This window comes from Peromyscus maniculatus, chromosome 3, assembly GCF_049852395.1.
Source record: "Peromyscus maniculatus bairdii isolate BWxNUB_F1_BW_parent chromosome 3, HU_Pman_BW_mat_3.1, whole genome shotgun sequence".
Taxonomy (NCBI): Eukaryota; Metazoa; Chordata; class Mammalia; order Rodentia; family Cricetidae; genus Peromyscus; species Peromyscus maniculatus.
The window spans coordinates 147,852,965-147,875,303 of record NC_134854.1 but is presented as its reverse complement, the minus strand read 5'-3'; the positions used below and the strand labels follow the sequence as shown (position 1 = coordinate 147,875,303).

Genomic DNA, 22,339 nt, shown 5'->3' with positions numbered 1-22,339 from the left:
GAAACACCTGATGAATCTGACCTCTGCCATGGCCAAACCTAGGGCAGCTTGTTGACTGCAAAGCATCCTCAGGATGCCTGGGATCCAGTCTTTGCTTTGCAGTGATGACCCTCACAAATGGATATCATGATTCTAGCACTTCTCACCATGTGTAATGCTTCGGCTCTTAAATGTCCCCTAAATTACCATCTGTTGTTCCCTGCCTGTGGTACTGCTGTGAGTTCGCAGAAAATTCTGGAGGCAGAGCCTAACAGAAGCAAATTGGACAACTGAGGGTGTGTGCTGGAAGGACAGTTTTGGAGCCCTGCCTGCCTCTGCAGCCTCCCTCTATCTGTCCCCTTTTCTGGCCACCATGGGACGAGTGTCTTGGCTCCATAATACATTCCCCACCATGATAGTCAGCCTGAAATTGAAGCCATGCGCCAAAATTAATCTTTCCTCTAAGTTGATATTCTCAAGTACTTTGTCACAGCGATGGAAAGCTAACACACTAGTTTGCAGAGGTAAGCATCCTTGACACTTAGCTAGTAGTTTAAATATTATAGCCTCTATTACAAAAAAAAAAAAATGAAGTAAGCAAATGACAGAGACTGACCTTCCCCAGAGAAGCTCACAGGGGAGGCCAGCGTGCTGGGAGTCTGTCAGTCCATCTTGCCTCTGGAAGCTTCTCTAACATGGCCAAGGTATTAAGAACTTAGACTAAGAGGCTGGAGGAATGACTCGGTGGTTAAGAGGACTTAGGTTTGGTTCTCAGCACATACATGGTAGCTCACAACCACATGTAACTTTGGTTAGAGGGGATCCAATACCCTCTTCTGCCTTTTGTGATCACAGCCATGCATGTGGCACACACACACAGATCATACACATAAAATTAAAAGTAAAAAACTTTTAAAAAAAACTTAGAATAAAACCCTCCTGTGGACATTATTAGTAGAAAATGATAATAACAGTGTGGCTGAGTCTGGAGCTAAGGGCGAAGAGCCCAGGACAAAGCGTTACCTTGAGGCCATGTCCTTAAGAAGGAAGGAATAGCTAACTGATCCAGATAGCACGGAGGCCAAGTATGCATGGTTCCCCAGGCGCACCCAGGAGCAGGGTCAGCTCTGAAGAGGTACCAACACTGCCTTCCCTGGGGGCACGCAACCACCCCAGAGACGTAGCTCAAGTTCACGCCATCTCCCCGGGACTTATTGACATCCCTACCCGCGTCACAGCAGTGCGCAGCAACTGTCCCCAGCCTTTTCTCAACTGAGACTCATTTACTGTGCACAGATGAGGTGCAGGGTGCCATGGAAGAGCTGACAGATTAGGATAATATACTCCACACACCCTCCACTGTAAAGCAGGACACGCCAACCGCCATGAGAGAAGCAGAGACCTCCAGGGAAAGCTGAGGATTAGCCAATGCCTTCAGGCATCTGGTATACCTCTCTGAAGCCTCTCTAGAAGTGCCGAGTCATCTGGATGGCTGCACTCCTTCAGTCCTTTGATGCACCTCACACTGTCAATATTACAAATGATTCCTAGCTACCTTGATCCCAGAGACTCAACCAGGTTCTTATGCCCAGATGCCCCAGCCATGCCATAGAATTCTTCTTTTTAAAATCACCCTCCCAACAATCTCCGGAAAACAAAACAAACATTTTCTTCCTCTTCTTTCCCATCATCCCACCAAACTCTCCAGCTTACATGTGTATTGAGATGTTTTGTCAAAGACTCATCTCAGATCCTTCAGTGTTTTCCTTCCTGTTTTCACTGGCTTCCAAATTAACAGAAGTGAGTATGAAGTATCATATCCACCCAATCTGTAGACATTCACCACTGGAAAGTAAAATCCTAATGTCCTTAGCAGGACAGTCCTTGAACCATGATTACCATGGCTGGCATGCAGCTGGAAGACATAGAGTTCTGATCCCATGTCCCCTGCTAGGGCTATCTGAGGGTCATATGCTGAAGACCTCGTCCTTCTTCCCAGAACCACACTGGCCCGTGTACCATTGGAGGTATTAGTTACTTCTGTGTAGTTGTGACCAAAGTTTCTCACGGCAGAACAGGAAGCAGGGAGCAAACAGGGATGGGAACCAGGGTCAAACCTCAAAGACACACCCCCGATTCTTCCAGGTAGGCCCTACCTCCGAAATTTCTGCTACCACCCAAGTGGTCCTACCACCTGGAAACCAAGCATTCAACACAGGGGTCTGTATTTCATATTCAAACCATAACATTTGGGGTTTCAGTTGCACTGCCTAACAGAATGGGCTGGGGGCCCTAAGTCACCCAAACTTTGTTGGTTCTGGTGAATTGAGGAGCTGTGGCCAACTCCACTATCTATGCTGACCCTCCATTTCCTATTGACAAGTGTAAAGAGCAGCCTTCACTCTTCTTCCTCCTGAGAAATAGCATGAGAGTGAGTAAAACATTATCTGTACCATCTTGACATATCAATCAACAACAGGCCACATGGATGACACACTATTATAATGGAAACAGGCATTCTGGTACATGCCTATAATCTCAGGACTCATAAGGCTGAGACAGGAGGATCACAAGCTTGAGGCCAGACTGAGCTTTACAGTGACACAGGTCTCAGAAAACAAACAAACAAATGGATTGTAGTGAAGCTAAAAAATTCCTGTCCACTAGCATCCTAACATAATAGCACAATGCATCATTAGTCTCATGCTTGTGATAATGCTGTAAACAGACCTACGGCCCAGCCAGTCACATAAAAGGGTGGCATATACACCACATACTGAAAAAAAAAAACTGTAACAAGGACACAAGGAGAAGCAGGAGGGCTTTTTGGAGAACGCAAGCAAGGAGAGGAGGGGAGTTACTTGCTATTCAGCCTCTCTGAAGAGAGAGCAGAATTCCACCTTCACCTTTGAGTCTTGAGTTCTTTGGAGGGACAGAGGTTTTGTTAAGTTCCCCGCAGCCTTGCGAGAGTCGGAGCCTGAGGGAACCGAACTCCCTCCAGCTACGGCCCTTGCAGCCTGACCGCTGCTGATAGTGGTGGAATTGCAATTGCTGATTCAGACAGCCATGGCTTAAAAGACAGCCACCATTTTTAAAAGGGCAACATTGGCCTCACTCCCAAGATGAGCTGGACGACATAAACTCAATGGAAAAAGGAGAAGAGAAGAAGAAACCTCAAAGTTGGGTGGGTCATGATGAGAGAGCGGATGTTGGTAACAGGAAACATGGCCTAGTTTCCTAGAGGAAACCCCTTGAATGCTATATTCTAACTATCTATCATCTATCTATCTACATCCCTCCCTACCTCCCTGTCTCTCTCAGTATAGATAGATATATAAATAACCTTCCTTCCTTCCCTCCTCCCCCACCCCCACATCCCTTCCTCTCTTCCCTACCCAATGGCTCCATGCAGCACCCAGCCCTTGCGCCTCACTTACTGGCTGACAGCTGTCTTCACAGGGCTTCTGAGAGCACTGGGCGACACGCAGGCCCATGACAGTATCCTCCATGTCGGTGCAGGTGCATGTGTCACAGCCCTCCTCCCAGAACTGGCCCACAGGGTAGATGGTGCCTCGGTGGACACAAACCTGGCGACACAGATTTCTGAGAATGAACTCATTTGGGACCATTTAATCGTTAGTGACATCCAGAGTATGGAAGGGGCTTAGGCAGTGAGAAACCATAAACACACACACACACACACACACACACACACACACACACACACACACACACACAAGTCAGTCATGGTGGATCTCTCCTCTTTTATACTGTTCTTTATATCTTACCATTTCAGATTTACAGACTAAGGCAATACATGCTAACAAGATCAGGAGTCGGGGCTGCATTCTACATGGTCCCCATAGCACCGATTGTAACACCAGCCTGTTAAAACATTGAGTAGTTTGAGTGTGTGTGTTTGTGTGTATGGGAGGGTGGATGGATGGATGCATGGGTGGAGGCATGGATGGATGCATGGGTGAACTGAAAGCAATGAAGAGATGAGTAAACTATTAACTACTCTCTAATCCTTGCAACCACAGTACCTCTTTGGCTAGCCTTGTTAAAGCCATACACTGACTGCAACCTCAGCATCTAGCCATGATGAATACGTAGTAGATGCATTGTCAACACCTCCTGAGTTAATGAAATTTCCATATGACTGAGATGGAATACTGACTGCTCACCCTTGGCTCACGGAAGGGGAGGGCTAGGAAGTTCAAATCTTCTTTGAGGAACAATGAGTGGGCCATCATTGCAGCCAGAGTTGGGCAGTGCCTACCTTATCGGGGAGACAGGTGGTTGTGCTGCAGCCACAGTCGTTGGTGGTGGCCGAGGCCAGGTACCCAAGTGGGCAGCTCACTGTGGAGTTGACACAGCTACAAGCACATTCATACTCATCGCAGCACTGGGTCTTTCTGAGGGTGGGTGTCCGATGGGGAGGACAGGAGGGTGGGGACACTCTTCTGCACTCTTCTTTCCTGCAGGCTGGGGTGAACACAGGTGACAACCTCAGTCCTACCACACTGAGCCCCATCCTCTGCTACAGCTCCTATGTACTTAACTGTGGCAGGGTTTTAGCAGACCTTAGAACCAGGATGTTGAGTTAGACATGCACATACACACCAAACAATGGCCAGTCTTCTGAATGCAGTGTTAATGAGAAATGTAAGGCTGGGAATCCGCATGGAGAACAGGGAGGCCACCCAATCCCTGCACTATCACCCCTAAGAACATGTCAATGAGGTGAGATCCTCCCAACTACTGACTCTGAGAGGCAGCAGACACAGAACCCCTAAAACCCAGTGGGACCTAGGCAAATCATGGCTATAGACACTTACATATGCTGGCAGCTAACAGGATCCTATCCCACCTCAGTGCCTCAAACATCACCCCCTCCAGGCTTGCCATCTCCAACAATGTACAAATGAAAGGTTGCCAGCAACACTGTCACAACCATGATGCTGTTTTATAAATGTTCAAGCCTGTTCTTGCACCCTGCACCTAATTTCAACTTCCTTATAATGTGCCCCTCCACCTTCAAAGCCTGCATCAAGGAACTCAAGTGAGATTCCAAAGTAGGCATCCAAGAACATCCCTAGACTTGAAAGGAACCCTTGGTAACTAAATACAGGATTCCATGTCTCTCGTGACTAATTTTAGCCCACCTCTGGGCTAAAAAAAAAATATGTTTTATGATTAAATATATAAACCTACAGAGAAAAACGCCCTGTTAAGTTTTAAAATAAGGTTCAGTGTTTTAGCTAAGCAAGGCAACATGCCTTCCATTCAGTGGCAGAGAGGACGAAGGGAGCAAGTAACTATTGGGTTTGAAGTCTAACTGGCTGAGCCCTATCATCTGCTTTGTGTTTATTTGTTTGTCTGAAATGTATTCAAGTGTATTGATGTTTTGTCTACACGTATATCTGTGCAACACATGCATGCCTGGTGCCTTCAGAGGCCGGGAGAGAGTGTCAGATCCCCTGCACTGCAGTTAACAGATGTGAGCCGTGTGGATACTGGAAATCAAACCTCGGTCCTCTGGAAGAGCAGTCAGTGCTCTTAACCACTGAGCTACCTCTCCAGCACCCCTATCTGTGTCTTAATGTGACCCCAAAATGACATGGCTGCAGCTGATACAGCCAGGGTTGTCAGTAGACTCAAATAAGTATGACCTTAACCCTTTTTTCCAAATGTACCCCAAACCTAGCTGAAAAAGAAAACTAAACAATCTTGGTCCCCCAAACAGAAGATGACTTTCCAAGGTCCGGAGAGAATGACCCACAGCCACTCCTCTCCCACGGCAGTCTTACCACAGGTGAAGGTGGGCCTGCATTCTCCAGGGTTGGTCAGGGTTGGCTGGAGCCCTCCTTCACATGGAGGCACCGGAGGCAAGTGGCAGTTGACCAGGTCACACACTGAGGTTCAAGAAAGGGGGGGGGTGCGTGCAGATTTTGGTGAGGTTATTCTCTTATTGCTTGTCAGTGACATCTGTATACCCTCTCCTGTGGATTCCTACAGCTTTGGGGGATGGTGATGGCCAATAGAGGCAAGTGGAAATAGAGATTTAAAAAGAAAAGGGGTGACACACTGGATGGATGGATGGATGGATGGATGGATGGATGGATGGATGGATGGATGGATGGATGGCTGACGGATGAATGGATGTGGGGAGGGGTAGGTAGATGGGAGACAGATAGTAGGTGGCCAGGTGAGTAGATGTTTAGATACACAGAAAGAATATAGATGGAAGACAGATGATGATGATAGATAGATAGATAGATAGATAGATAGATAGATAGATGATAGATAGATAGATAGATAGATAGATAGATAGATAGATAGATAGATAGATAGATGACAGATGTCATGTTACCTTCAAATGGATAATTATCATCATTCGCAAAGACTTGCAGCCTTTCAGCTAAGACTGAATCCTCCAGACCTCAGTTTTCCCTTCTGTATAGTAGAAACTCTAGCCTACCAGGTTAGCCCAAGGATTTCATGAACTAATGAAAGTACAGTCAGTCCCTAGGACATTACAGAAACTTAAATTTGTCTATAAGCTGGGTGACTGGACCTAAATGAAGCCCTAGTTTTCTCTACCACTAACATTCGGAGATCTTGATAACACTGTTCTCAAACTAGATTGAACCCCTATAAGATTTGTGTTGCTAGCTCATAAATTTCATCAGAATGAATCAACTTCCAGAATCCTGGCTTCTTTTCTAGGTCCTTATCCCTTCCCTTGGTCTACCTCCTCTCCCTTGGAGAGCCGCCTTTGGAGACTGAATTAATAAACGCATCTGATGGGACAGAGATGAGTGCCATTAGCACCCTGTCATGCAGCCAGCCACTCTTCCATCTCTGAACTCCCTGAATGACACTGTCATCCACCACCACCGCCGCCGCCCCCTCCTGCCCCCATCCCACACAAAGCCACTTGCTGAAGGCCTGCGTGTGGCCCTCCCCAGAGCGAGTGTCCGCAAACTCTTACTGGAAATGTCTCCTGGTAGTTTGGCATTTTCCTCAGCAAATCTCTGTGGCTCCAGCAATCGCCCCCCACCCCACGTTACCCTTGCTCTTACGGCTCACATTTAAAGCTACTTTGTAAGAAGCTTTTTCTTCTAGTCCAGCCAGCCCTCTCCCACCTTCTCTCACACACCCTGTGACTGACTAAGAGCAGGGCATTTGGGGGGAATCTATGGTCTGACCCACTTGGGGCTGGCTGGAGTCTGCACCCTGGAGAACTGGCTGGGTGGACACGTACCACACTCATACTCTGGGCAGCACTGGTTTGCACTCTCCTTGAGGCGAGCCACTTCGCATGGGCCACATGTGGGAGCTGGAGGAGAAGGAGAGCCACAAAATTCAGGGAAAAAAAATCAACTATGGTCTAGACTACAGAAGGTTTTCAAAGTTCTCGTTCACAGAAAGCCAGCATAGACCCCAACACGGGACTCTCCCAGGATTTGGACCATGGGACCAGGATAGGATGCTGGACAGAATGAGTCTTCACAGTGGGTCTTGCAGCATCTTCAAGATTTGCCTCCAGGGGACTCTGAGTCTGATGAAAGCATTGGGTGGAAGGACGGGGGTGGGGGGGGGACCAGCACATCTACTCTGGATGTCAAAAGGGACTCCTGATCTCAGCAAGCGGAAACATGGTCTCATCTAGAAAAAAACACCTCCATGTCGCCTTTATTTGAGTGGCCCATCATGTGTATGACAGGGTGGCCGGAGGCCCATGGATCCCTTCTTCCTGCAGGGGCATCAGGCATCAGACTCACCAGACTCGCTTACCTCGGGCTGTAGGGCATGGCTGTGCAGTGCAGTTGGCCTTTCTCCCACCGAGACACACACAGATCTGACAGGGCTGATGTTCTAGGACCCAGGTCTCTAGGAACTGAGGCAGAAACGAGGCTAAGCAGGGGTACAGGACCCTGCAGTCTGAGCCCCGGTGTCACGGGAGTCAGGACTCCAGTCCATGGTTTGGCTGGCCCTCTTGAGGGCCAGGATGTACTGGATGAGGCAGGTGGGCCAAAGGCCTTGTGGCAGCCTTGCCTGTCTACTTGAGTTTGTGCTGCTTGTAACGGGACCCTGTCTCAGAAAGAACCCTGTCTCAGAAAGACAAGCTGCTGACTGTAAACAGGATGGAGGGGAGGGAGACTGGAAGAAAACCACAGAAGAGCAGGATAGGGCTGGGGTGTGTGCACCTGTAATCCCAGCACTGGGGAGACGGACAGTGGGATCTGGTGTTTGAGGCCAGCCTGGGCTAAATATAAGAGCCCGCATCAAGGAATAAATGAGGATTGGGAGAAGGGAGGAGGAGGAAGAAGAGAAAGAGGGGGAGGAGATGGAGAAAGAGAAATGTAAACAAACAAACAAACAAAAAACCCCAAGGCTGTTGCAGAGGCTGTTCCAGAGCAAGGCTTGGAGTCCCTGGAAGGTGCACAGGGCACTGGCTCCCTTCTGGGGCAGGAAGCTGAGAATGACCACTGGGAAGGAGGGTGTTTCGGTTTTCTCTTGTTCTTTCTCTCTCTAAATGTGGACCTCGGATATCAAAAGACCTTTCCAGTATCAGAAAGTGGGGATGACAAATTGGGGCAGTTAACCTCCCTCCCGCTGGGGCACATGTAGACTTGACGGGGTTGGTGGTCTGGAACCCATCATCGGGAAGATACCCCAAAATGGGTGTTCAACTTATTCCTCTGGGACGTCCCACCTTCCTGGAAAGCTCTAGCCAAACACACCCAAGGCAGGACACAGAATCAACTGCTCCTGAAAAATTAAGTTCAGCCCTTGGAAATGCCACAGGCCTGACTGCAGCAATTAGGCCAGCAGGGGGCGCTACGACACAGGCCCAAGTTGTCTGCAGGCTGAGTGGTCATCCAGATTCCAGATCAAGGCAGAGAACAGGTGTAAGAATAGCTGGGTTTCAGGATTAGATAAAGGGGCCAAAAGAACAGCCTGCAGAAAGTATGGGGTAGGAAAACTGAAGTGCTCAAGGCCAGTCAAAAGACTGGCATGTCATCAGTCACCTCCCACCAGTAGCTGGAAGATTCAGTGGGAGGTGCCGAAGGAATGTAGCCCCTAGGCTGAGCTGGAGCTTCAGAGCCTCGGGAGAAAGGAAGTGCCGGGTCACAGGCTGCTGGGTAAAGGAAGCATGTCCCCCTGAGCTGGTGGGACTCTGAGCAGTGGCTTTTGTGAGAGGCCAGCAGCCTGTGCGCGACTCCAGACCCCATCTGATCCTACTACAAACGCTCACATCTCCACGGTGCGTTTTGTAAAACAAACAAGAGCTATGGAAACTGGTAAATATTTTTCCTTTTCCCGGGGTACAGCAGATTTAAGCCCTGGTTATTTCCCTGAAGGAGGGTTTTCTGGGCTTTCTGTTTCAGTCTAAAAATTCATTTAATGGAAATGTTCTTCATATTAGATTTTCATTCTTTCTCTGCTTTAAAGCGGATGCTGGGAACACAGGTGGCTGGATAAGCGCTTGTTTTCTCCCATTTAAACTCTATTTTCTGAATAACTAAAACCGGCTGTGTTCTCGTCAGGGCTTTTGATTAATTCTATACTTGATTTTTTTTTTTCAAATATAAAACTGCTCTTATGTCCAAAACCATGCACTATTTGGACAGATCCCTTAATGCAATTCCTATGCCTATTCCAATTTGTTGTACTGAAAGTGAGGAAAATAGAGAGAAGGAGAAAGGGTCAGAGAGAATGGGGGGGAAGAGAGGGTTGAGCACACCAAGACATTACAATAAAAGTCACACGTTTCCTGCCTTTGGGACCTGCGGACATCTGACACTCATGGAGCAGGAACACTCAGCTAGAGAGCTTACTTCTCACCACAGGAGGCCATGGAAGAGGGCAAGACCATTTCTGCCTTCTGAGAGGAAGCACTTTGTGCTTCCCACAGTTTGGAATGGCCACTGGTGTTAACGCCATATGCAAATGCTTTGCATCCCTGCAGCTCCCCCACACACACACAGGAGCCCAGGAGCCCTGAGGATCAGGGAGAGAAATGGAGAAATGAGAGGTTTTGCCAACTCACTTGGGGAATCTTATGTCCAAGGACTTTATTAGTTTGGCAATTTGAAATATGGTGGAGGATTATGCCTGGGTTTCTTCCCTACTCACCTATTCACAGTGAGAAAAAAAAAGGGGTTCAATGGGACGAAGTTCAAGACAGTCACTAGCTCTGTCAGACGCGGCGCATGTTCCCATCAGTGCCCAGTCAATGCAGAACTTAGCTAGCAGCTCCTCCTGAGGTCCGTGTGGGGCTGGGACAGCACAGGATGACCAGGTGCTGTCAACAGCAATCCCATCCTATGAACCTTGGATTTCTCATCCATTAAATATGACATGTGATAATGACTCCACAGGGATTTGAAGAAAATCAAAACTGATCTACTTCCTGGCTTACAACATCATGGACAAAACAATGGAGCTACTGTGACTATTGTCTTTATTATCTTTGGTTGGCAAGCTTTACCACAAGCTCCACTAGCTGTGACTAAATACAGGGGTAAGACACCCCACGTGGGGCATTAAGGGGAAATGGTTCTCCTTGGTGGGTGTGGTAGTTTGAAAGAAAATGGCTCCCACAGGGAGTGGCACCTTTAGGAGGTGTGGCTTTGTTGGAGTAGGTGTTGCCTTGTTGGAGGAAGTGTGTCACTGTGGAGGTGGGCTTTGAGGTCTCATGTATGCTCAAGCCACGCCCAGTGTCTCAGACCACTTCCTGTTGCCTGCATCACAGTATGTAGGACAGACACTTGGCTACTTCTCTAGCACCACATCTGCCTGTATGCCACCATGTCGCATCATGACGATAACAGACTAAAACTCTAAAAATGCAATCCACCCCAATTCAATGTTTTCCTTTGTAAGAGTTGCTGTCGTGGTGTCTCTTCACAGCAATAGAACCCCTAACGAAGACAGTGAGGGTGGATATATTAGATCTTGAGAGCACATTCCCCTTTACTTAGAGCCAAATAGGCTCCTACATCTACCATGCTTGGTGATGTCACTGACCATGATGAAGGACAGGGCCACTATGCACCTGATCTTGTAAATATAGATGCTATCAACTTGGAAGAGAGAAGACTACCATCATGGTCTACTATCTTCCATTAAGGCCAACAGAAGAGTTTGATAAATACCCTTTGGGAGTGTGCTCATGAGTCCCCAGAAATTAAAAGAATTGGCAACTCAGTGATTTCCAAGCAAATCATCCCAGGAACAATGCAGTAAATGTGCTTCTGGATAACAGAAACAGTAGGTCTCTGGAGTTACACTGAGTTTTGAATTCTGAGTGCAGCATCAAACCCATCTCTACAAGCTGGGTCCACAGGAAAGTTGGCTGAGCTGGGTTCCTTGAGGACTTTCTGTATTTAAAAGCAATGTGGGTTAAACTAGCATCTTCTGGTAGAGCCTGGGCTCAAAGGATACTTTACACTCACACACACACACATACACACACACACACACACACACACACACACACACACACACACACATACTCATATGCTTCATAATCAAATATGTTAAAGAAGCAAAAACCTTCTGAAACATTTGCAATGTACAATGGTCCATTAAAAGCAATCTCACAGTGAAGAAAGGTCATGAACTGTTTATCTGTGTCCTTTAAACTCACTTGGCCATGGGTGGTTACAAATGCTCTGGAGGAAAATAAACATATCTTTAAAGAACATGGAGATAATATACAAAGTATATAGTACATCTGAAAATTGCCAGACATCATCTCATACTATTTTCTCCTTCCCTCCTGAGTTCCTATATCACTCTACATGCATGGATAAAAAAATAATATTAATGATATGCTAACACTTTGGTGTTTGATCCCACAGCTAATCCATGGGAGGCCCAAGAGCTAAACTCAGATCTGCCGGAACCCAAAGCTGTTGTGCATGCTGCCTTCCTATCCCTCCAGGATTCCGTAAGAGTCAACCCTGCTGTGGGAAGCGGAAGGGGTCAACCCACTGAGATGGAGGTGCCAGGCTCCTACCTGATGTCGGACTCCGTCCTCCCCGACACACTGAGTGCACGCCTCCTCGGGGACACAGCTGCCTTCCAGCATGACTTGGTGTTGGGGACAGAAGCAGCCTTCTGCGGGGTGGTCCCCACAGGAGCTAGTGTTCCCATCACAGTGCCGAGGGCAGCCACGCTCACAGTGGTTATATACCAGGGTCGGTGGGCACGACATAGCTGCAGAGAATGAGGCCGTTCTCAGTGGCTTACACCAGCCAGAAGCAAAAGGAGCCAGGCTGATTCTGCTGGAGTAGACACCATCGGTCTCCCCCACCATCCATTCTCTTCATCTTCTGCTATACTAGAATTCTTGCTTCGGCATACAACCACTCAGAATGCAAGACCTCCTTTGTGATTAAGTGCAGTCACATGACTAAGTTCTGACCAGTCAACTAGAAGAGGAAGGAAGTATCCTATGGGTGGGCTCCGGGAGTCTATTTTGTTTTAGAAAGACAATTGTGCCTCCTTCCTGTAGTACCGGCTGGACCCTGCACTTCATACCTAGAGCTGCATCTTAAAACTTGGAGAAGATGACCATGGCCAGCACCAATGATGCCACCTCCCTCTGATCATCTAAATGACATGAATTCCTTACTTCTCTGCTGCTTGCAGCCAAATATAACCCCAACCAATCATGTGAAAGCTCTTGCATTCTTTCTTTGGAATACAGACATATCTGAGACTTTAAAAATTCTCTTAAATAAAGAAGCCATAGTGATGAGGAAGGGCCTGGGAGAGAAGCTACCAGGAACTTCCTTCTCACATCATTACCTGACTGGGCAAACTTACTCACATGGCCATATCTGTGCAGGTAGCACCAGGGTTTTCTCTGTGTGCACAATAAGCAGTGTGGACACACACAAAGCAAGTAAATGCAGAAGGTGCTCTCCATGATGCAAAATGCCAGCATTTGCCTGGTGCTCTGCAGGCAGGTAGAGGAGAAGCAATGCCATCCACATGGACATAAAACCCTGTTGTGGAATATTATTTTAACTATGTAAAGATGTGTTTTATTTGTTTATGCTGCAGAATATTACTTTGAATGTGTGAAAGTGTGTTACATTCATTTATGCTGCATCTGTTTGATGATGTAAAGATGTGTTACATTTGTTTTTGCTGCATTTGTTTAATTATGAAAAGATGTGTTGCTGTTTCACCTTGCCTGCCTTAGACACCTGATTGGTCTAATAAAAAGCTGAACAGCCAATAGCTAGGCAGAGAGGGATAGGTGGGGCTGGCAGGCAAAGAAAATAAAAGGAGAAATCTAAGCTCAAAAAGAATGAGAGGAGAGAATGAGGAGAAAGAGAAGGACATACCCAGGGTCAGACAGACAGACAGACATAGAGACAGCAGGGAAGTAAGATAAACAGAAAGAAAGAAGGTTAAAAAGCCCCAAGGCAAAATATAGATAAAGAGAAACAGATTAAAATAAGAGCTAAGATAAGGCCGAGCATTCATAACTAATAAGAAGTCATGATTTGGGAGCTGGTTGGTGGCCCAAAAGAAAAAGCCTGATATAAAACCCAAGAACTAAAAACTGGCTGAGGGGCAGGGGTGGGTCATCCGGCTCTTTTTCTCTACTCTGCAAACCTGAGATGCAGGAAGACTAAGAGAACAGCCAATCACTAGATGAGATGCCCACGTCCTCAGCTCCCGGTCACAGAGGCTGAGAACTCTGTGACCATAGATTCAGACACCAACATGCACAAAAAGTCAATGACTCTATTTGCCGTAGACTAGGGTGTCAGTGGTACTGTCACTCCAGCATCCTGTGGGGACAGAATCCACACCTGATTCACACTGGTGCTCTGTGCATTTCAAATGACAAGCAAAGGGCAGGTCCAATTAGGAAGGCTGGCCTTGACAGGGTGAGGTCTACGTTAGCATTCCTATTTGGAAATCAGCAATTCTGAGGAGTCAAAAGGCAAAACACCACTCCCACTTCAAAACCCTGCCCAGTGGGTGTTCGCCCCCCATTGGTAGAATTTCAAATTCTATGTTACTGGGCATGCAATACTTAGCTGACATCTACCTGTGTCTAAAACACCAAATTCACAACTATTTGCATTACAGAAATACACTCTTATCTACATAAAAATTCTGCATTCAAAGGGCTTCTATATCTACAGTCTTGTTTGATCCTAACTGGAATCCCAATAGGAAATGCGGGGATTTTGATCTTCATTAGGCAGATGAGAATCTGAAGACCAGAGAGTGTGAACAATCCCATACTTGATTTGTTTCCAAGGTTTGGGAAGCACATATGGGAACTCACCACAGAAATCAGCTGTCCTCCAGTCGACACAGACCCCGTTGGTCCGACAGAGGTGGGCATAAGAAGCAATCACCTCACACACTCGCTCCTGGTGGCAACTGTCTTGCTGGCAGATGGCATGGAACGTGGCTGGAGCAAGGACCTTGTGGCATTCGGCAAACAGTGCTGAGAGGAGGACCTGGCAGTGGGAGGTGTCAGAGACAGGACACTGCTCCTCGGGAACAGGCTGGCATGTGTGCCCTGGCTGCTGCACGGTCCATTCCTGGATAAGCCTTTTCCAGTCTGTGGTGACCGTGCCATCCCGCAGCATGAAGTCATTGGCCCCATTCTCATCACAGATTCCTAGAGTAACCAAAAAAAAAAGACAGCAGTGCCAAAGACTTGGCCATTCTCAACCCTCAAGGATGGTCCGACCCTCACTACTGGATGCTTGACACAGGATTGAGTAATGTAAGCAACACCCCCCACCCCACCCACACACACACAGGAAGCACAGTGGGGTTTATAATGCAGAAGAAGAGCGGAGCTAAGACCTCCTTACCACAGAGACCATACATCTTCGAAGCAAAGGTCTTGGGGCTAAGCTGCAGTTGGAACTCATTGTTTTGTGGAGTGAATGTGAGGATGTGGCCAAGATGGTTGAACCTGACTTCATACATGATAGCACCGTAGATGCTGACCTCCATGTTTCCACCCACGTAAGGGGCAGGGACCAGTCTCCCATTCACTGTCATCTGCTCAAACAAGGAAAAGTTCATCAATGGTTCTCATGCATCCGCAGTCTCAGAGCTTCGCTCTTGCTTCTTGCTGAAGCTACTGAGGGTCCCTGTGCATTCCTCACACTCACCTGGCTGCAGAGTTGCCCACACCTGATGTTTGTCAGCAGCCCTTTCAACACCGAGGGGCTTTGTAGAGCTCGGCAGCACAGACCACTATAATACTGTGCAGGTAGCGTGCGCCTGAACTAGAAATCCCAAGGCTTCAGGGAATCTGATCTGCGGACCTCAGTATAGAAGGATGAATCCCTTCCAGCGGCCATTACACCAGCTACTGGGGCAGTGTCTTCAGAAGGAAGTACCTGCCAGGGTGGCTTCCAATCCTACACGTGAGCATGTGTGCCTGCCTTCTGAGGCCCCACCAAATAGCATATCAAACATATTAAAATGTACTCACATTCTGCAGTGAATGTAATTTTGCTGTAAAAAATTTTGGAAGGTTTTTTTTTTATCACTCTGATTTTAAGATTTCTTTGGCTATGACTCCTCGTTTGATATATGACTAACTCTGATTTCTCAGCAATTAGTGCTCATACTCAGGAATTCTTACCAAGTGAGAAAATCTAGTCTACAAGTTGTTTTCACACCATGAAATATTTATGATTTCTAAATGAACAAGTAAAGAAGTTGGCATAATATAACCTTTTGTGAGCATTTAATCAAACATTTATTTATAGCCATTTGGCAGTCTCCTCTCTAAATTTTGAAGCCATACGTTTTTGTCGAGGCCCTAAATATTTTCAAAGGCCCTGATTTAAGCACTAAATATTTCCCTTTGGAAAGCCCCCAGGCCTTGGGCACTGGGCTCATAACGCCTAGTGCGTCCATGATCCTGGTGCCAACCCAGCTCCTTATCAATGCCAGAAACTGGGACTAAATTCATAACTTGCTATCTAAAACTGATCTGCTCTCCCAAATCTGGACCCAGAGCAACATGAAATCATGCCAAGACTAGGGAGATGGCAAGGAACCCTCTGAAGGAGGAAGTGCCCTGCTAGTCAGGGGAAAGCTGACTCCCAGGCGGCAGCAGCAGTTCAAACCATGCGGTTTCCCTGAAGCTTCGCTCTGCCCTGCCATGGATCCCACAGCAAACTCTTCTCACCTCCATGTCACTGTGCAGCTCCACAGAGAGGCCAGCATGCTTCACCTCAATGGACTTCATGCAGGCTTGCATTGCCCTGGGGCTGCAGGCCCCATTGTGGAGAACCACTTCCAAGTCCTGCTCCTTGTTTTGAAAGAGGACGTAGGAGCAGTTGCCAGTCAGCTTGAAGTTCTGCCCATCAAAGGTGACGATGTGCCGAGTGGAACTGCCTGTGCACACACCTGAATGGGGAAAGCAGACGGCAGATGGACACTCACTCTCCAGCCTCCTCATGCATACCTGCAGCAGTGTGGCCATGCATGCCTGCAGCAACGTGACCATGCTGCACACAAACACAGTGAGCCAGCCTCTCTCCAGGGGAGCCTGGCCCAGGGAACAAAGGGAAGTTCCAAGGTGTAATGTCATGTTGAAAGCATAAGGCGCTGAGCAAGCTATTCATGACCTCACTGAAAAGAAAATTCACCTGAAGACACGTGTCCCTTCAGCTAACGGTACCGGTGGTTATAGTGACTCATCCCACAAGAGATAACATAAGAGAAGTATTTCCTGGGCCAAAATAAACAACTGGGTCTCAGAGCTCACTCAGGGACCCACATTTACATATAATCAGCAAATTCTCAAGGTTCCTGCTAAAACAGTATGTGAATGCTAATCATTGGGCGTCCACATAAGATGATTGGGGGGCTGGAGGTGAGGAGGGGATTCCCCACTTTGAACAGCCAGTGCTGTTGATCTGAAAGCAAGTCTTGGACCTAAATGAAATTGGAGATGAGTTTTTCACACAAATCATGACTCATTTATAGACGTGAATGAACAAAAACCAAGAAATGAGGAAAACTCAATGAGACCCCACCAATGCCCCTTACTCATAACCAGGCCCGGGGCACCACCACTTTTGTGGGCAATTATCAACACTGTATGTGGCCGGCAGGGCAGCCGCAGCATTTCTCAGAGCTGAGCGGCTACTAAGGCATGTGACTGTCTACACAGCATGTGACTGCTACACAGCACGTGACCGGCGGGGCAGCGGCGCCATTTCTCGGAGCTAATGAGCCTCCATGGCTTTCACTTGAACGTCCCGAGTCCTTGAGCTGTCCTCCCTGCCACTGTCTTGCCGGAACTCATGCTGCTAGTGAGCGCTGTTGGGGTCTGGGTAAGGGTCCCCCAAAGGGTTGGCTGCCGGCTGGTGACACTGCTTTAGGGGGTGTAGCTGAGTAGATGGGAGCTAGGTTGTTGAGGATGTGACTTGAAGGAACATTGCACAGCAGCCCCGTTCTCTCTCCTAGCCCTGAGGTGAGCATCCTCCTCCTGCCACACGCCCTGCCAGAATGTGCTACCTCACCACAGTCAGACAAAAGCCCCAGAACTGAGAGTGAAAATGAACCTTGCCTTTTTTTAACTTTGTAGTATTGGGTGTTTTGTCATAGTGGTGGGAAAACTGAATAACATAATCCTTATTAGTTCAGCTGTAAATAGTGACATCACCGGGCAGCAGTGGCACACACCTTGAATCCCAGCACTCAGGAGGCAGAGGCAGGCAGATCTCTGTGAGTTCAAGGCCAACTTGGTCTATAAAGTGAGATCCAGGACAGGCACCAAAACTACACAGAGAAACCCTGTCTTGACAAAGCAAAGGGGGGGAAAAAAGTGACGTGTCAAGGGAACAGCCCGGATTACCAATGACAATGTATTATTAAATCACAAGACAAAGACTGTCAGCCAGAATGGCTCTGTCCACCTTCAGACCAACTGTGACACAGTAAGTTGGAGCCAAAGAAGCTCAGAACTGAATTGTGCTTTGCCACTTTCTTGGGTAAGACCCTGGTTAGATACTGGACTTAAGCGATCCTCTCCTATCCCTCTTGTATAATGGGACTGCAATCACTACCTTTGGGGATTGTCACGAGAGTTTGTGGCAATCTAGACTAAATGCCAGCCTAATAGTACATGACATGTATGTTCATGTTTGGTAAATGGATTTGTAAACCTTATCCTGTTTCCTGACCAGGCTTCTCTCTCTGTCCTTCCCTCCCTCTCTCTCCCTCCTCCCCTCCCTAATCCTTCCTCTTTATTTTCTCTTCCTTCCTTCCTTTCTTCCTTCCTTCCTTTCTTCCTTCCTTTCATTTTTTAGGCATGTATTAGTATTTTGCCTGCATGTATTTTGTCTGTGGAGGCCTGAAGAACACATCAGATCATCTGGAGCTAGAGTTATAGACAATTTCAAGCTGCCATGTAGGGCTGGGAATCGAACCTGGGTCCTCTGGAAGAACACCAAGTGCTTTTAACCACTGAACCATCTCTCCAGCCCCCACTACCATTTTTAATAAGCCACATATATTAATAAACTCCGATGTTCAAGACACAGGAAAAGTTAAAGTCACCCAACTAAAGAATGAGAATCTGAGACTTACATAATAAAATGTTATCACAGAGCTACAAAATATTTTTAAAAACATACCACTCCTAAACGTATTCTAGAATCCATTTCATCTCACCTCTCTCCTTTTCTTCGTATTCTGTTATCTCACTGTCACCCTACCTAGCAGAGAAGTATCTAAAACCAAGTACTACATGAAAACAGCAGTCTGGGTGTCAGAGAACGATGGATGCGCATTATCAAAGTCAACAAACAAATGTAAAGACTGAAAGAGACTCTGGGAGTTAGAGACAGAGCTCAACAGGACTGTGCTTGCCTAGTGCGTGTGAGGCCCCAGGTTCCCAGCGCCAAAATCAGGGGAAGGAAGTGGGAAGGCACTTGGCCATTGAGAAGCAACACATAAAAATAACAAAGAGGGAAACCAGGGGTCTGGAAAGAGAGTTGAAACACCAGAAGACATGAAATCTGCACACATCACTAATAAATGACTTTCCCAACTGGTTTCATTGAATGTGAAGGGGAAAAAAAGCTGATCCACACATTGAAGAGAGTGACAGGAGTCTGTAAGAATGACTTTAAAACTCAGGAAGTAAGAATCAGCACTCCTCACTCAGTGGAGACTCTACCCCAAAAATGTCACGGGAGAAAACCATATGACATGAATGATATACAGTAATTTAAATATACTCAAAAATTTACACAAAGATGACAACTACCTTGAATAGGAACTTAAGAACTAAGAAAAGAAACAAAGCCAGACAGGTGGCTCTTGATTCCAAGACTGATGACCTGAGTTCCACAGCCTCCAGGATGGGAGGAGACACTGATGCCTAAGTTACCTAAGTTCTGACTTCCACATGTGTGCCTCAGCATGTAAGATCAAATACACAAACTAAAATAAATAAACAGGAAATGCAAGAAATACACAGATTGGGAACAGGTTTTCAAAAAAGTTGACTGGGCTCAGGAGAATGAAAGATAAAAGAAACAGCTAAAAATCAAGTCAAAACTGAAGGGCCCAGGGGAGAACAGACCAAAATGAAAAACGGAATGAGAAACCCTGGAAAGAGCAAGAAGTCAGCAGGAGAGTGGAGAGGAGTGAATGGCAGAGGCAAGGGAGAGGAAGTCAAGACAGTGTGGGGATGGAGGACTTCCAGAGGGATCAGGAAAGAACTGATGCTTAAAGACTGAGTCTGACTCATGAGAAGGTTCTGGAACTCAAGGAAGAACCAAATCTGGACGTTAACAGCAAGTGACAAATGTCTGGAAATTTTCACCCGGATCGGTTGACCCTGAGTGAACCTGGGGGGAGGGGAGGTACTGGCAAAGCCATTGAACTCTAAAGATAAAGAGTAACTCGCCAGGCATCAGGTAAAGGTATCAAATAGTTCACAGAGTGAAAAAACAAAACAAAACAGAAAGAATCAGCAGAATTCTTGAAAACAATGTACAAAGCCACAAAACCCCTGAGCAGCACTGTTTGATTACATGAGGGAAAAAAAAGGGAGAGGTGTGTAACTCCAAATCCCCATTCAGGCATGTGTGGGAATGTCACCATAGAATCCACCAATAGGACCAATCACCCTATTTAATAAATACAATAAAAACAAAACTAATAAACAGCACAGCCACTGAAGGGCAAGGGGAGACAACAAATGTAAATAACTTTGGAAAACGGAATCTCACTCTGAGACTCAGTACAGAAAGGCAGGTCTGCAAATGCCTGGGCTGGCAGGCTTGTCCTTCATACAGACTCTGGAGTGATAGCAGGTGTGTTCTAGAACTAGGCAAGCACATCATGGACAACGGGATCCAAGCTCTTTGCTGTCTGAAAAAGCAAAGGATGAAACATGCCAAAAGGACTCAAATCAAATCAAACAGATGCCCAAGAACCACATCTGGGACCAATGAAGCAAGAAAACACCTGACTCGCGTCAACCAGTTATACAAAGTAGAGAAAGGTAAGAATCCATGACATGGGTACATCAGCACCCATTAATTTGATTAATTAATTAAGTAGAGAGGTGGGGAAGTTCTTTCTTTCAATAAAATTCTAACATATATGGTGGGGATGACAGGAATTCCTTCCGACTGTCCTGGCAAACAGGACAGAGAAACAAATCAGCAGTCATCAGTGGATGCTAGAGCTGGGAGACAGAGGCACACTTCTGTAGTCTTTATGAATTTTATCACTAGGGACAATGAACATACACCAATAAAATTGTTTTAAAAGAGACTTCTAAATTCAAAAAGAGCTTTCAGTTTTAAAGGATTTAATACTCCCAATCTAGTGTCATCTCTTGATACCTTTCACTCATGGGTAGAAAAGGAGGGGTATTGAATGCTGGACTGAGACCACCCCGACAAGATCGCTCCTTGGCTGTACATCCCCTAAGAGGGACAAATGGGGGGGCCACACCCAGTGAGCAGGACTCTCAGGAGGCAGGAACTAGGTTTGTGTCCCTTTCGGTCACAGGGAATTCAGGACCAGTGTCTGATTCTTGCCTGATGGATCTTCTGGCCACAGGTGGCCAGACAGCAAGGGAGATGCTTGCTGACATTTGAGAAGAACCACTTGTTCTATCCCAGTGGTGGGATAAGGGCCGAACTAATCTTGGGGACTGGTTAGGAGCTAGGAAGGATGGGATGGCTGGAGGATGTATTCAAAGTGATCCTTTCTGAGAGAACTTCTGCCAAATAGGGAAAGGACTCTGGAGGAGAGTGAGTCAAGACGGACTGAATACAAAGGCATCAGAAGCTCTGCATGGAGAAGCAACAACTAGCCAGGCCTGGGAACAGAAGCCCCAGGGCTGGACTTCAGGAAAGCCTCAAGAGAGCTTACACCGCCCCATGTGGTCTCCTTTCTCTGTGCTCCCAGCTATGAGGGAAGCTGTCCGCACTCTTTTTCCCAAAGGCAGGCAGTAGAAGCTGTGTCTGGGTGGATACTTAAACTCTAATCAAGTTCAAAGTTTTAATTATTCCACAGCCACCTAGTGACCAACTGAGACTGTCTGATGACCGAAGTGACCATAGAATTCTTTTTGGATAACCAAAAATAGCATGAACTCTGGGACCATTTTCATCAAAGCCAGAAGGGAAATGTATCCCCTTAAATATGTTCTGAAGGGAGAGTGAGATGTGAAACACAGTCCTGATGGCACCCTACAATTATGTCTGCTTCCACTGCTGAGAACAGATCATCACAGAGGCCATTTTCCCAACAGTGAGGTTGAGGGCTGCCCCCCCCCAGATGAGTATTCACCACAGGCTTACAGGGGATGGACCTGTGTCCAGCTCTTATACCAGGCCGCCTGACAGTATACAGTTGCATGCCGCCCTGTAAGTGTGACTCGGGAGAAGGGCTCTGGAGGTGCCTCACGCACACAGCTATACTTCTGACATCCTAGTGATGTATATTCTGAAGGGATGACTTGAAATGACCAAGTTGAACTCGAACCTCAGAAAAGCAATTCTTCCTGTGGGTCTGTGAAGACACATCTGTGGATCTCTGAGACTCTGTGAAAACATACCCAGATTCCACGGGAGGGAAGGAGTGCAAGGCACGACAGCACATGTGTGTCATGAGGCAGGAGTACTTCCACCTAGCCTCTTCCACGCTGGCTGTCTACACAGCAAGTTAAAAGCCTGCTCATCGCCGGGCGGTGGTGGCACACGCCTTTAATCCCAGCACTCGGGAGGCAGAGGCAGGCGGACCTCTGTGAGTTCGAGGCCAGCCTGGGCTACCAAGTGAGTTCCAGGAAAGGCGTAAA

At 47.1% G+C, this 22,339-nt stretch overlaps 1 protein-coding gene across 1 annotated transcript in view; it reads right to left on the bottom strand.

Moving 5' to 3' along the window:
* Positions 1-22,339, bottom strand: part of Vwf (von Willebrand factor) — a 137,544-nt gene that overhangs the window by 17,228 nt on the left and 97,977 nt on the right. The window contains exons 35-43 of the mRNA XM_042274144.2: positions 16,193-16,413; positions 14,856-15,048; positions 14,315-14,656; positions 12,017-12,216; positions 7,783-7,885; positions 7,250-7,324; positions 5,793-5,897; positions 4,262-4,467; positions 3,417-3,566 (exon numbers count right to left, since the gene is read on the bottom strand). Of these exons, the coding sequence (XP_042130078.2) occupies positions 3,417-3,566; positions 4,262-4,467; positions 5,793-5,897; positions 7,250-7,324; positions 7,783-7,885; positions 12,017-12,216; positions 14,315-14,656; positions 14,856-15,048; positions 16,193-16,413 (1,595 nt within the window). The remainder of the gene's footprint in view (positions 1-3,416; positions 3,567-4,261; positions 4,468-5,792; positions 5,898-7,249; positions 7,325-7,782; positions 7,886-12,016; positions 12,217-14,314; positions 14,657-14,855; positions 15,049-16,192; positions 16,414-22,339) is intronic.